Below are 15,518 nucleotides of genomic sequence, written 5' to 3' on the forward strand. Positions count from 1 at the left end.
CAAATCTAAGAAATTCCATACATTTTAAAATAAATAAGAAGTAGTGAAAATAGCCAACCTACAAGTTCGCAAAGCGGCACAATGCGACATTTTGTGCACTTGTAGATCTTCTTATGGAGATGGAGACTAGTGTAGCCTACACAGTAGCCTAAGAGAAAGTGTTACTGTACTAATTCAGTTTAAACACTGTGGGGAAATGTTTTCATGTTTTGTAGTTAAGCTGCAGTCCTAGTAGTGGCGTGATTCATGAACTGGTTTAATTTGTATTTTTCTAAAGAATAACTATAACGGAAATAACGTTAAAAACTGCGAGGGGAAACGGGAATGGTGAGAACACGTTGAGCACTACAGTTGAGCTTGTAGATCTGTTCCTATTTGTCGATTAAATCTCAAGTAGGAAAGCCCGGTGACGCGTGGTTAAATCTCAAGAGGCGCAACACCGACCTCTGGTGGTCAGACGAGCCATCAGCAGGAAGACTTAGTGGTTGAGACAGGAAGGAAACGGCTTTAAATCAAGTCCTGTGGATTTGTGTTCCTGGGGACAAGTTGGACAACAAACCCACAAACAGGCTGGTCAGCGACATAACGTTCATACGCACAACTTTATGGTAGTTTAGGTTTAAAACAACTATTGGTGTGACTAGGAAACCACCATCTTCCCCGCTAGTTATAGTAGTAGTGGTGGTGTTTTGGGTCCAGTGTTGGACAGTTAGCATGCTAGGCTAACAGCGTCCATGTTGCTGTTGTTAGTAAACAAACGCAGAACTTCTGAAAAAGTGTCTTCATAACGTCGAGTTTTAAAACGTTCGGCTTCCAGGACGTTACTTCACCGCGAAAGTAACCAGTGTTCATTCTGCACTGGAGTTATAGTAGTTAGCGGCTAACGTTAGCTCGTTGGGGTTCTTTTTTTCCCTTTTTTTTGTTACAAACCTTTATTGAAAAGCGTAACATTAGACACCACATCGTTACGTAATACGGTGTTATATATTATCGTAACGTTATCGGGCCTAATTATAAAAGCCGTATTAAACACCTGCACATATCTCAAGAGTTATGTAAACAATTACAAGAAGTTATTTAAAAAATCTAAATGAAAAAGCAGCCGTTGTTGCGCCTATACGGCACATTTAGACATGTAAACAACAGGCGGTCAGAAGAGTCCGTGATAATAAGTAAATGCACGTTTATAATGCATGTTTTAACGTGCTGTGTGTAGGCTAGTAGCGAGCAGCATGGAGCTCACCACGGCTCTATGCACGGTTACATAACACACACACACGCGCACGGAACGCACAGCATCAGGTCGCAGCCCTGAAGAAGACTCGGCGACTATAGGCTGATCATCTGAGGGGGATCGAACGGTAAACTATGGACGCTGTGGTGGAGTGTTGCTGCTGCCGGTGAGTCTCCGACGGAGAGGAGAGAAGCGACACCACATTCGTCCCAAGATGGATCCAAGCCCGCTCATAAACGGTAAGAGAACACACACACACACACACACACACAGGCACACACACGCGCACTTTGAGGATCCATCATGTCTTGTACTAGGACCCCCGATGCGTTCGACAGTCACGTGTTTGTTTACATCCTCTCTCTCGCTGGGCTCATTGTTTTGATGGGATGAGTAACTCCCCGCTGAGTTTATTATTGTTGTTGTGGTGGAGCCAGCAGCAGGTGTGTGTGTGTGTGTGTGTGTGTGTGTGTGTGTGCGCGCGTGTGTGCCGTGTGTTATGTTTTTAGATCAGAGGAGTAGAAATGACATCAGAGGGTCTCTCTCTCAACAGGTGTCTGACAGTAGTACAGTACTGTGGCTGTCTATACACTGCTGCTGTTGCTGCTGAATCAGTATCTGGGCGATATTAATTCAAACCAATATATTACAGTTATTTCAAACTTTTTGCCAACGATTATTAAAAATGAATTGTGAACATAGCAGATCTACAAGCTCACAAATGTGACTGATGCCTCTTGCGCTTAAGGACAGGCTATTTTTGCAATCCGCTATTGTACACAATTAAGTACAATAACAGCGCTAAGGAGTGTATGTATGAGACTGATTGATTTAGTCGATTATTAAGAAGTCATGTCAATTCAGGGGGTGCACAGAAACATCTTGCTTCTCAATTATTATAATGTTATTGTTATAATGTCTGTTTATTGGTTCTGAATATGGGTTTGATATTATGTTGGGCTAATTGACCAGCCCGGGTGTGAATCCATTCGGGTTCGGTTCAGTCTGAGAGGTGTTATTGATGATCTGTTTTTTGTGTGACACTTAGACACATTACAACAGGGAGATTTACATGTGTCAATCATTAGTATACTGATCCTCACTCCGTCGATCAGAGACATCACAATCAACCAATAGTAAGGATTACTGTACAAGGATCAGATGCTAGACTCTAGAGTAGAAACATTATAGTTAACCACAACCAGTAGTCGGGTTGGGGCGACTGTGGCTCAAGAGGTAGAGCAGGTCGTCCAATGATCCGTGGGTCGGCGGTTCGAATCCCGGCTCCTCCTCCTGTCTACATGTCGAAGTGTCCTTGGGCAAGACACTGAACAACCAAATTCCTCCCGATGTGTTGGTTGGTACCTTGCATGGCTTCCGCAAGTTCCGCCGCAATCGGTGTATGAATGTGCGTGTGAATGGGTGAATGTAATGCACAATCTATGTAAAGCGCCTTGGATAAAGGCGCTATATAAATGCACCATTTACCATTTACAATAGTAAGGTGTACTGTACAATCGGGCCAGAGACATTACATACAATAGTGTACACAGATCAGATCCTAGACCTAGGTCCATGTCAATAGATTTAGAATCACAATAGTAAGGAATACAAGGATCAGGTCAGCGGACACATGATATCCCTGTGATCCTGCACAGATCATGAAAGGGGGAGGTGACAGCAGAGCAGACATGATGCGCTTCTCATTTTGCATAACCGTCACTGGAAGAGAGGCACTGGAAGAGAGAGGTGTGATTCGAAATCAGACCCTTCATGTCAAGTTACTATACTTACAAATCACACAGCATGTGAATCTGTGTGTGTGACTTGAACTCCAGAGCAAGAATGGTTTAAGTCACCTATGCGTTATACATTTATAACGCGTATACAAGTTAAGTAGCCAAATGTTGTTGGGACCTGATCCGCACAATTGTGCTATTATTAAACCTTACAATGCAACATAACAACAAAGTAATGGTAAATCAATAAGTAAAAGTAAAAAAAAGAAATACTGAATGCGATGGAAATTAGCGTCTTGACTTAAACGAACAGGAACTATATATTTTATATTTCAGTTTCAAAATTGTGCAGAAGCAGAGGCATAAAGTATCCTGTATTCACTTGTCTATCTACGCGTGAGAGTACCATTTTGAGCAGCTGCTCAGGACTCTTACATTTTTGCATTTTTATCTGCCAGTTTATCTGCTGTGATTCATGTAACTAACTGTCTGCTGTGATCCATGTAACTGTAACTGTCTGGGCGAAAACACACTTGCACTCAGTCATGTAAACAAGATCATCAACTCATAAACATTTACCCGAAGAACAGCACGCTGGGGTGTTGCAAGCAAACGACAAAGACAAACAGTCCAAAGTCTCTCAAATATAGCCTTAATATCAGACACGTGTCCAAACTAGAGCTGGGTAATATATAGCAGTATATTATAAGATAAACAACAGACGTTTGATTTACACAGCAGTGATGATACGTGAGCATTTTAATTATTTTGAAAGTACCGTAGCGGGCGTAGCCGATCTACAAGTTGGCATCGCAATGGATAGATAACTTTTTGAGGCACTTCGGACAAGTACATTTCCCATTCACTTGTCCAGAGCACGAGCACGCAAATATATTTTAATTCAACTAACTGTAAGTTGGTTTTACTTGGTGGATACATGTTTGAATGTATTAGATGAATATTCTAAGTTTAATAGCCCTAGATTAGAATGTCTATTCCAAATACACAGCCATAGATCGGTCCTCTCCGTGCACGGTGAGCAGACTGACCGTGTCGGCATTTTAACTTGTAGCAGTGGCCCTGCATGTGCAGTTGTGCACCCACCCAATAATTAATTCATAAGACTTGGAGTCCCTTTGGGGACTAGTTTCATATTCATTTGAAAGTTCTGGCAGAAAATGTGTATGGTCTGTAGTGCTGTGTCGCCTCACAGCTGGAAGGTCCTGGGTTCGATTCCCGCTGGGGACGCTGTGGGCACGTTCTCTCCTCCGTCCTCGCGTCATCATCAGTGCCCATATCCGAGGCGGGGTTGGCGAAAGGGCCTTTCTGTGTGCCAGGGAAACTCTCCCGTCAGGTGAAAAGAAGCAGCTTGGACTCCTCATGCATAGAAGGAAGCATGAGGTCGGTCCGCTGCCCCCCCCCCCCCCAGGTTGGCAGAGGAAGTGTAGCGCCCTGGGTGAAAAGATGGGTTGCAAAAATCGTGGGATAAAAATTTAAAAGTAAAAAAAGTTGTATTTAGTAAAAGATATCAACAATAACAACATTCTCTCCGGCGAGGAGAGAATAGAAACATAGCTTTTCCAGAAAACTGGCATTTTCAAACAGACATTTTTTTTAATCTGATCTCAGGTCAAAATGGGTTAAATGAAATGTAAAGAATCAGGATACAAGTATATACTGATGTGTGTCAGTGTGGTTTGAGATGGTGGAAGAAGAGCCTTTATGTGTATATGAATGATGTCCTTGGATCTGTTCTTGTTCTGTGTTTTATTGCATTCATGTTTTGTGTGGTCGTGCTCCGAGGACCCCCTAGAAGACATCTCAGCTGGCTTTTATCCTCCAGTGAGATTTCAAAATAAGTGCCACGCATCTTCCCTATACAGATATACTACGCATGAGAAGTTCTCCTTCTGCTTCCTTTCATCGCCATGGTTACCATTGATGAGCGTCTTAATGTTTGTCATTCCAAGGTGTTTTGACACGGTGTGATTGCGCAACGAGCCAGCCAATATGACGAGGCTAATTGAAACGCCCGAATGAGCTTCAACGCACGCACACACACGCACGCACGCACACAATTTACAATTTAGGCATTTAGCAGACACTCTTAATCCAGAGCGACTTACATTAAGCAAGAACGAAAAATCATGGTAATACATCACATAAAAAGCATTTATCATGACGTAAGCTAAGAACGTAACAGTGGAATATCTATATAATGAAACTATACATATAAACTATACATATGCCATACACACACACACACACACACACACACACACACACACACACACACACACACACACACACACGATTTCCTTGATTTAGATCTGCACAAGAAGTGCATACATACTAGATCCAAGCACTGATGAATGTAACATTATGGTCTAACTCGGTGTGCGTCACAATTTTCACAATTTTTCAGTCCTCTCTTGACTCTAATTACTGTATATGAAACAACATAAAAATCACCAACATTGCAGCTGTGTAAGGAAAGCTTGAATTATCCTCTTTCAATCTTGTGTTTCATAAAAAATCCACCATAGAACATTTTATGAGCTATACTTCCTGTGAAGAAATTGTGAGTGCTAGAGTTTGGAAGTGCTCGTTGACTATCACTCAACGGCCCAGGCGCACCACCTGTTTAGAATGTGCACATAATGCAGGAGGCAGCAGGAGGTCACTTTAGTGATAACGAGCGCTTCCATACTCTGATAACTCCCTGCAATGTTGGTGATTTTGACGGCGTTTAATATAATTAGAGAGTTTCTGTTTGGATGAATAATGGGCTCTCTTTGGGAAGTGTCACCTATAGGTATATCACCTTGCTGGCAAGATGGCAGCCGTGTGAATATCATCAACTGGTGCTTTCCGTGATACTCTCCGACCTATACCAGATGGCAGTAGTGCAAAGAGATGGTGATAATGATAATGAATTTATTTCAAAGTGCTTTACATAACAGGGTAAAAACAACAACAACGTAGTCCCAGCTACAACAAGATATCAATAAGTGGACAACATAAAAGCATACACACAAAAATAGAGTATGCAAAAGGAAAATTAAGAGAAAGCCTTTAACGTAAAAGGTGGGTTTTTAGAAGGGATTTAAAACATGACTCAGATTTTGCAAGTCTTAAAGGGATTGTGACATTAAAAAAAAGGTTTTGACGTCCAACCAGGGAAACTCCCCCCTGTCAGGTGTAAAGGAGCAACTTGGACACTCGGGCATGAAGGGAGCATGAGTTAAGTCCGTTGCTCTCCCCAGGTTGGCGGAGGGTGTGTAGAGCCCAGGATCACAGTAGATGATTGGCACAGGGGTGAAAAATGGGTTACAAAATCGTGGGATAAAAAATATATTAAGAAAAAAAAAAAAGGTTTTGGAATTGTTCTTATTTTTTTTAGGTTTTCTAATCTCAATTGCACCCCAAAAAAATGAACTTTTAACATTCAGTAGATTTTCTGTGATCTGGGGTTTTCTGGCTCAAACAGGTGCTCTGATTTTCCTGCTGTTTGTGATCCTGCAAATCCCATATATGCCAATGGGATTTGCCAGCAGATGTCACTGTTTTCACTGTGTTGCCTGTTTTCATTGTAGCTCAAAAGGCTTCCAAACCCCAAAGAAAACTTCAGACCACAGAAAATCCACTGAATGTTCAAAGTTCAGGTTTTTTGGGTGTAATTGAGGTCATAAAACCTAAAAGAAAAAAGAAAAATAAATGAAAATGAATGTCATAAAACATTTAAATGAATAGGTAGGGCCCGGATTGCAAATGCCCTGCCACCTTTTGTGATGAGATGTGGCTGTGGGGGTCTCTAGGAGGGCTTGGAGTGAACGTGTGTAGGCTTATACGGAGCCAGCATGTGTGGGGGTCTTAACCTCTCTCTCTCTCCCTGTCTCTCCCTGTCTCTCTCTCTCTCTCTCTCTCTCTCTCTCTCTTTCTCTCTCTCTCTCTCCCGTCCCCAGCCATGGACCCGTCCATCACGCTGTGGCAGTTCCTGCTCCACCTGCTGGAGGACCACCGGCAGAAACACCTGATCAGCTGGACGGGCGAGGAGGGAGAGTTCAAGCTGCTGGACGCCGAGGAGGTGGCCCGGATGTGGGGCCTCCGCAAGAACAAACACAACATGAACTACGACAAGCTGAGCAGAGCTCTGAGATACTACTACGATAAGGTATACACATACTGTATTATAAACAACATGAACTACGACAAGCTGAGCAGAGCTCTGAGATACTACTACGATAAGGTATCCACATACTGTATTGTAAACACGACATGAACTACGACAAGGTCAGCAGAGCTCTGAGATACTACCACGATAAGGTATACACATACTACTAATACTGTTTTATAAACATGAACTACGACACAGTCATATGATAAACTGGAATAACGTGTTCCTTCCACGCGCTACGTCCAACCAGGGAAACTCCCCCCTGTCAGGTGTAAAGGAGCAACTTGGACACTCGGGCATGAAGGAAGCATGGCGTTCAAGTTCGTTGCTCTTCCCTTGTCCCCCATATATGGGGACTAGGCTGGCGGAGGGTGTGTAGAGCCCAGGATCACATTAGATAATTGACACAGTGGTGAAAAATGGGTTACAAAGAGTTTTTTTTAATATAATAATAATAATAATAATGGTATTTCTGTTGTTTTCGTCAGAACATCATAAAGAAAGTGAGCGGGCAGAAGTTTGTCTATAAGTTCGTCAGTCACCCTGACCCCTCCCTCTCTGAGGGGGGGCGCAACGGGGAGGAGGGACTGAGGCGAGAGACCGAGCCTAACAGCCAATCAATGCCCCTGGGAGGCGTGGTCACCACCTGTCCATCAAAGACCTTTCCACAGGTGTTCTATTTAGCTCTTAATTCTATTCGTATATGTACAGTATGTATCGTATGTATAATATATTACAATAATTCTGTTTCTGTGTGTATTTGTTTGTGCTAAATAAATGTATTGGAATGTATTGGAACTGGCGAACGAGGACCATTCATTAGAAATGACTTACTTGATTTGTTTTATTCGATGTGATTGATTGACAGCGCATGTCGCCTAGCAACTATCCAAAGAGTTCCCGTAATGACTACATGAAGTCAGGTCTCTACTCCACCTTCACCATCCAATCACTGCAGAACCTACCGCCAGGTCCTCGACCAATCAAAAACGAACAGATGCTTGCGCAAGAGGCCGCTCTTAGAATTGACCATACAGAGGTAAGGGTGTGTGTCTGTGCGTGTGCGTGCGTGCGTGCGTCTGTCTGTCACATCTATTACATAATCGCTTCGAGTTTACGTGTTGAAAATGTTCATACATTGTGGAAATCGTGTTATAGATCGCCTATCTCTGCAAATTTGTTTTATATTTTCAAAATATCAAATTTGAAATATGTCAACCAGTTGTTTATATCTACCCTGTGCAATTTGTGTTTACAAAGCCAAAAGGCAAAGGCACATTTTATTCATGTATTCATTATCTATTTTCATCTAACATGTTCATCATCAATAACTGTTTTACAATAATCAATAACCATTCTATTAGGGAATCTCATTTTAGTCATAATGGTGCAGCCCTGCACCTATGAAGGAACAGACCCACTTTCTTTCCAACATGGCTGCTGTGCGTAGTGCCTAACTGCCTATTGATATGTGATTGATTCCTCTCCTCAGCTGTGTGTTATCTCCTCTGAGCCTTACCCCTCCCCAACGACCAGCGTGGAGAGTGGAGGTGGTCTGCAGGTCATCGTGACCCAACCATCCCCATGTGCAACACCAGCTCTCAGCCCCCAGATTCCAAACAACACAGTCAGCCAGCCACAGGTAATACAGTCATTTAATACACCTGTACTCTAAACAACACAGTCAGCCAGCCACAGGTAATACAGTCATTTTATACACCTGTACTCTAAACAACACAGTCAGCCAGCCACAGGTAATACAGTCATTTTATACACCTGTACTCTAAACAACACAGTCAGCCAGCCACAGGTAATACAGTCATTTAATACACCTATACTCTAAAATGAGAGAGAGAGGTCGAGGTTCGATTCCCCGGCCCGGGTCATACCAAAGACTACAGAAATGGGACCCAATGCCTCCCTGCTTTAGCCTGGTAGAACCACTCCCCCTGCTGGACAACATTTGCATTCTGCCAGCTGGGTGAGTCTGGGATCTCTCAGACAGAGACGATGTACTCCGGTCGAATTCTGGCCGGAGCGATACGCGGCTGTATGGGGCCGCTAGAGGCGGGATCAACGTGAGGCTTATGACATATTGAAGCTGTGCCACAGCGCAATGTAAACGCAACCTAACAAGACTACAACTCAAAATGATTATGGAGATATCAGATTTTTGTCCCGCTGCTTCTGGGTTCATGGTTTCTGCCTGAGAGATCCCAGATCCAGGCAGGAGGAGGGAACTTGTGAACTCAGTACTGCCGCAATCTGGCGGAGTCGGGTTATCCCTGCTTGGCACTCAGCATCAAGGTCCCTGTGACATACTAGCATCATGTCCAGGGGATGTATACTTGTACATCAAGCTGCCTCAAGCTACAGAAACAGGAGATTGGTTGTATGTTATGACCCCATGGCTCGGCAACGTTTACTCTAAGTTTATACCAGCATTCGTAGCACTGCTGGTATTCTAGCATACCAATTACATCCACCTGGTGTCCAGGCCTCTGTTTAGACGGCTATAGAATGAGTCCTGATGATATGATAAGAAATCACACTTGTGTGAAGTGAGGCGTGCACGCCTTGTCTCAGTCACGATTGGGCATGCCCAAAGCAAGCTGGGCCTGCTTAAAGCAAAATGACCCCTCAAAAAGAAGTATTTTGGTAGAATTGACAACCAGCAGTACTAGAGGTCCTGGTAGGATATAAAACCATCAGTACTAGAGGTCCTGGTAGGACATAAAACCAGCATTACTAGAGGTCCTGGTAGGATATATAAAACCATCAGTACTAGAGGTCCTGGTAGGACATAAAACCATCAGTACTAGAGGTCCTGGTAGGACATAAAACCATCAGTACTAGAGGTCCTGGTAGGACATAAAACCAGCATTACTAGAGGTCCTGGTAGGATATAAAACCATCATTACTAGAGGTCCTGGTAGGATATAAAACCAGCATTACTAGAGGTCCTGGTAGGATATAAAACCAGCATTACTCCTCCTCTCTCCTCCCTCCCTCCAGCAGCCCCCTCCTCCTCCTCCTCCTCCCCCGTCCCCTCCTCAGATCTATCTGACCGGTGTTGGAGACCAGTCTTCCATCACCCCTCTGCTCACCCTGCCGCCCCCCCACCACCACCACACACACCACCATCAACAACAACATGCACAGCATGGTGGACAGCAGGTGGACGGTGGGGCGCTCAGCCAACCTCACCCTGTGTATGTAGTCATCAACCAGCCCCCAGCACAACAACAACTACAACAACAACAACAACAACAACGGGTTGCCGTGGTAACAACTGCACCCCCTCCAATCAAGAAGGAGCATCTCCCGGCGGGGGAGGAGTTTATAGAGCTACTGAAGCAGGCGGACAAAGGGCTGGATGAGGTGAGAGTTCAGCAGTGTTGTTTTCCTCGACTAAAACTAAGACGAAAAATGTTCGTCGACTACCTATTTTCACTGACAAAAACTAAATGGAAACTAAATGAAAACTAAGCTACGATGACTAAAACTAAGACTAAACATACTGACAATTTCGTCGACAAATAAAAACTAGACTAAAATGTTAGGAAGGGACTAGTGGACAAGAGATCCAGTATAAGTCATTTTACACTTGGTTGCGTTGCGACGCGTTGTGAGCTTGTAGATCGGCTATTTTCAGCAAGTGTAAAAACATTCATTAAGACGGCATCAAGACCCGCCAAAATACATTTTAGTCGACTAAATCAACTGTAGATTTAGTCGACTAGAATTGCATGACATTTAGTCGACTAAAACTAGACTAACACTAATACATTCCAGGTGACTTAAAATGTGACTAAGACTAAGTGAAAACTATTCAAGAGACTATGACTAAAACTAAAATAGAAATTTGCTGCCAAAAACAACACTGGGTGAGAGATCAGGGCGTTTCGCCACCTTTGGATGTCTCTGGGTGTTGGAGTTGCGTACGTAGGTTTAGGCATAGTTTGTATGAGGTCTTATAAGGTTAGGGATGGAAGACATTATCATGAGGGGTGGTCTCTGCCTGGGCAAAACACCCTGGAAAGAGACATTATCATGAGGGGTGGTCTCTGCCTGGGCAAAACACCCTGAAAAGAGACATTATCATGAGGGGTGGTCTCTGCCTGGGCAAAACACCCTGAAAAGAGACATTATCATGAGGGGTGGTCTCTGCCTGGGCAAAACACCCTGAAAAGAGACATTATCATGAGGGGTGGTCTCTGCCTGGGCAAAACACCCTGAAAAGAGAGAGAGTCCTGGCAACTTTACCAGCTATAGTAGTGGGAGAAACAGGGAGAAATGTATTTTAAGTCATGTAGCGGTGGTGGTGATGAGTGCTATTTAAATGAGAGGGTGCCCTGTTTAAGAGTGGTTCAGTGTGTACATAGACACACACACAAATAGTTGTGTGTGTGTGTGTGTGTGTGTGTGTGTGTGTGTGTGTGTGTGTGTGTGTGTGTGTGTGTGTGTGTGTGTGTGTGTGTGTGTGTGCCGTGCGTGCGTGCGTGTTTGTGCGTGTGCACGCAACAGTAACATCTAATATTTATACCATTTCTGGTGACGGTGGAAGAACTATAAACTAGCAATACTATAATGAAATATTATACATCTGAGTACTTTACCTTTACCTTATTTTATGTAAACATAGCACTATATAGTATATATATGCATAGTTTCATTATATAGATTTTCCACTGTTACACTCTTAGCTTATGTATGATTCATGATAACTACTTCGTATGTATTTGATGTATTACCATGCTTTTTTATTCTTTGTTCTTGCTTAAAGGAGCATTCAGTGATTTGGAAAAAAACCCCGGTCCAGCCCGGTAACAAGATGTGCACATGCACGCGACAGGCCAACAGCGCACACACACACACACACCAAGGCCCGCCCCCACTCGATCATGATTGGCGGAAGGCTCGGCCACTTAGCCAAAAACAAAACCTTTTTTGACCCCCCCCCCCCAGGGGTTAACTGGGGACAGGGAGGAACTCCTTATATGGTCAGCACACTCTATAGTAGGGAGGATTTATTTTTATTTTTTATCACTTACAAATGTATACATTTTTGAACAATGACAAAAGACTACAGAAGAAAACATACAGTAGGCCTACAAACAAACGTGAAAAAACTAAAGAAATAAAATTACATATTTCTAGGCATTTGCTGTTGTTTCTCATTCATTAGTCGGGAGGATTATCACAACAAAACGAAAAAATAAGTGATATTTGAATTAAGTGAAATCACTGAATATACCTTTAATGTAAATCGCTCTGGATTATGAGCGTCTGCTAAATGTCTAAATTGTATACAATGACTTATTGGACTCTCAACGTTTGTTGTATCCTGACAGACATGGACAAATCTGCACGAGATCAGGCAACTATGCTTGTTGGTCATTTATTTTACTGGAAATAAGGATCAGTATGTCAAGCAGATGTACAGTAAGCCTGACACACGGCAGTATTACTTTCCTACACCACTCGCCCCTTGTGGGCCTTGTCCACCCTGTCCTGTTAATCATCTGATGCAGAGCATTTTACAGAGGGGTCGTTCCTCAAGTACATGTCGAATCTGCACTGATTCCGGTCCAGCATTTGCACACAATGATCAGGAACTGGATGATCTATCAGCATAGACTCGAGAGTAGGCCTGCAATCACAGAGTTGAAGGTAGATCAAAATGTTAAAAAGAAATCACACCCGTGTGAACTGAGTGGTGCAACTCCCCTCCCCCCCCCTACTCTCCCCCCCCTCTCTCTCTCTCTCTCTCTCTCTCTCTCTCATTAGCAGGCAACAGTGCAGCACTAATACTATCTCTCTCTGGCACAACAGCGCCCTGTATGAGTTCCTGATTGAATCAAATTGGTATCCCAATTCATTTTCTGTTTACTAAAGAGCCAGAGAGACAGGGACACCCCTGTTACTGAACAAACACAGAATATAGAGCTATTTAACACTTATTTTTCACATTTAACCTTAGGAAATGTAATGGCTTCTGATGCGTCATCCTGTGAGAGGGTTATCTAATAGTCCAATAAACAGGCTGTACACTTAAAATCATGGATTCACACGATCTGGCATTTATTGATTGCCCATAATTATCCCAAATTGAATGGTCATGTGATATACATATGAACAGCAAAGACACATATGAAAGCAGATACGACCTGTTACATCACGAATCAGATTCGATCATATCAGTCCGCAGATCAGGGCGCCCCTGGAAGCACAGGCCCGAGGTTTGTCGGTCCTGGAGAATTCTGACGTGTCACTGCCTTTCCCTGACACTATATAGAAATCGCTCTGTCACTATGTGACCTTGCATTGGGCACAGCTCGGCTGCACACTCTTAAAGGAATGGTAACTGCTTAAAGGGTCTACTTTCCCCCATCACTTCTCACTTCACAAGTGAATCTCAATTGCCTTTAACTGGTGGTACTTACGGGGCACAGCAGCGCATCGCAGTCTTCTGGCAGTGACACTCCAGGCACTGAGTGTTGAACCATTTGGAGCCTTCTGCATGCCATTGTCCATCCACCTCATCGTAACAATGAGTTAAACCTATGGATACATAATATAGGCAAATTAACTTACATCACTTTTTTTTTATGTTTTACTTTGTTACAGATACAGAATACAATTGTAGTGGCATCAGTGGCTGTTCTGTAACTTCTGTTGGTTTTACCTTGTCTCCTGTATGTAATTGAGCATTTGGGTGGCATGCTTGACCGTGCATGTATCACTGAAGGCAGCAGGGCACATAACAGTAAAGCTAGAACCAAGTATTTCTTCACAAGGGAAAAGAAACATAGAGTTAAACTGGCTTTGATAAATCAGGATATACGTATGTATAATAAATCTTTCATTAGATCACTAAACTACAATAAAAAAAATACAATATTTAAGTAAAACAAAACTCACCATGGTGGAAGCAGAGTGGGACCAATGGTTGTCTCCTTAGATATGTTGTACTTGATGATGTGTGCTTGCCTCTGGTTTATGACTAGTAGGAATCCTTAGGGAATTAAATAAAGGTAAGGTCTGTAATGGGAAATCTTCAATGAAACTCAAAAAAAGAGAGACCACAGAATAGGATGAAACAATCAGAGCAGCATGAGAGGAAAGTCTCCCAAATACATGTAGCCGGGCGTATTTATACAAGTGAGAAGTGTAAGGGGAATTTCAGACTCACAATCAATAGAAGAAGTCGAAGTCCAGATCAAAATTGCAAGAGCTCCTGATTACAGGTTTGATTGAATCAAATTGGTAAAATGCATTTTCTGTTTACTGAAGAGCCAGAGAGACAGGGACACCCCTGTTACTGAACAAACACTTCAGATTAGAATCAGAATATAGAGCTATTTAACATTTAACTTTATCACCTTTAACATTAGAAAATCTAATAATAATAATAATAATAATAAAACTTTTTTTGTATAGCACCTTTCATGACATGAAATTCAGCTCAAAGTGCTTTACAGAGAAAAAAAAGAAAAGCAAGGCAACGACATTAAAAAACAAGCAGTAATGCAATACAGTGAGGACATGAATAACAAAAAATAAAAGATCAATTAAAAGCAATGTTGTAGAAGTGGGTCTTGAGCTGTAATTAAAAATGTCTACAGAGGCTGCCTGACAAAGGCCCGTAGAAGCAAAAAGCTGCTTCCCCGTATCTTTTAGTTGCCACTTTTTTTAGGCAAAGCGAGCAGGCCAGCATGTAGGTAGGAAGGTGCGAGACCATTGAGAGCTTTATACACAAGTAAAATAATTTTAAAATCAATCCTAAAAACAACCGGAAGCCAGTGCAGTGAAGCCAAAACTGGAGTAATATGTTCTCTCATCTTAATTCTAGTTAAAACTCTGGCTGCTGCATTTTGGACAAGTTGTAATCTGTCAGTTGTTTTCTTAGGCAGTCCTGAAAAAAGTGCATTGCAGTAATCAAGCCGAGAAAAAACAAGGGCGTGGATTAGCGTTTTTGCATCGTCCAAAGACAAATACGCTCTGATTTGTGCAATATTTCTAAGGTGAAAAAAAGGCAATCTTGGTAACATGATTAATGTGTGAATTAAAATTCAATTCAGAATCAATAATGACCCCCAGGTTCTTTACTGTACTGTTACTTTCTACAGTCAGGTTACAGTCAGTCTGGCTTCTCACTTCACAAGTCCATATCAATTGCCTTTAACTGGTGGTACTTACGGGGTAGGTACAGCAGGTCATATACTTCTTATCGCAGCGACAGTCCAGGTTGAACCATTTGGAGCCTTCCATTCACCTCATCGTAAAACAATGAGTCATACCTATGGATACATAATATAGGAAAATTAACTCTCTCTCTAACCTATTTTCTTTGTTACAGAATACA

General features: G+C 42.6%; 1 protein-coding gene across 4 annotated transcripts in view; it reads left to right on the forward strand.

The window, feature by feature from the left end:
* Positions 1-511: 511 nt before the first annotated feature.
* The window catches only part of elk1 (ETS transcription factor ELK1), a 30,267-nt gene continuing 15,260 nt past the window's right edge, over positions 512-15,518 (forward strand). For 2 of the 4 annotated variants that reach the window (XR_013964040.1, XM_080763511.1), the window contains exons 1-6: positions 512-1,473; positions 6,939-7,147; positions 7,639-7,821; positions 8,019-8,189; positions 8,643-8,792; positions 10,166-10,531. Coding sequence is in view for 1 of the 4 variants with exons in the window: in XM_080763511.1 (XP_080619637.1) it covers positions 1,449-1,473; positions 6,939-7,147; positions 7,639-7,821; positions 8,019-8,189; positions 8,643-8,792; positions 10,166-10,531 (1,104 nt within the window). In the remaining 3 variants the exon portion in view is untranslated. The remainder of the gene's footprint in view (positions 1,474-6,938; positions 7,148-7,638; positions 7,822-8,018; positions 8,190-8,642; positions 8,793-10,165; positions 10,532-15,518) is intronic. The other 2 variants (XR_013964041.1, XR_013964042.1) reach the window with 2 other exon arrangements.

This window comes from Protomyctophum bolini (assembly GCF_963924005.1).
Source record: "Protomyctophum bolini genome assembly, chromosome: 5".
Lineage (NCBI taxonomy): Eukaryota > Metazoa > Chordata > Actinopteri > Myctophiformes > Myctophidae > Protomyctophum > Protomyctophum bolini.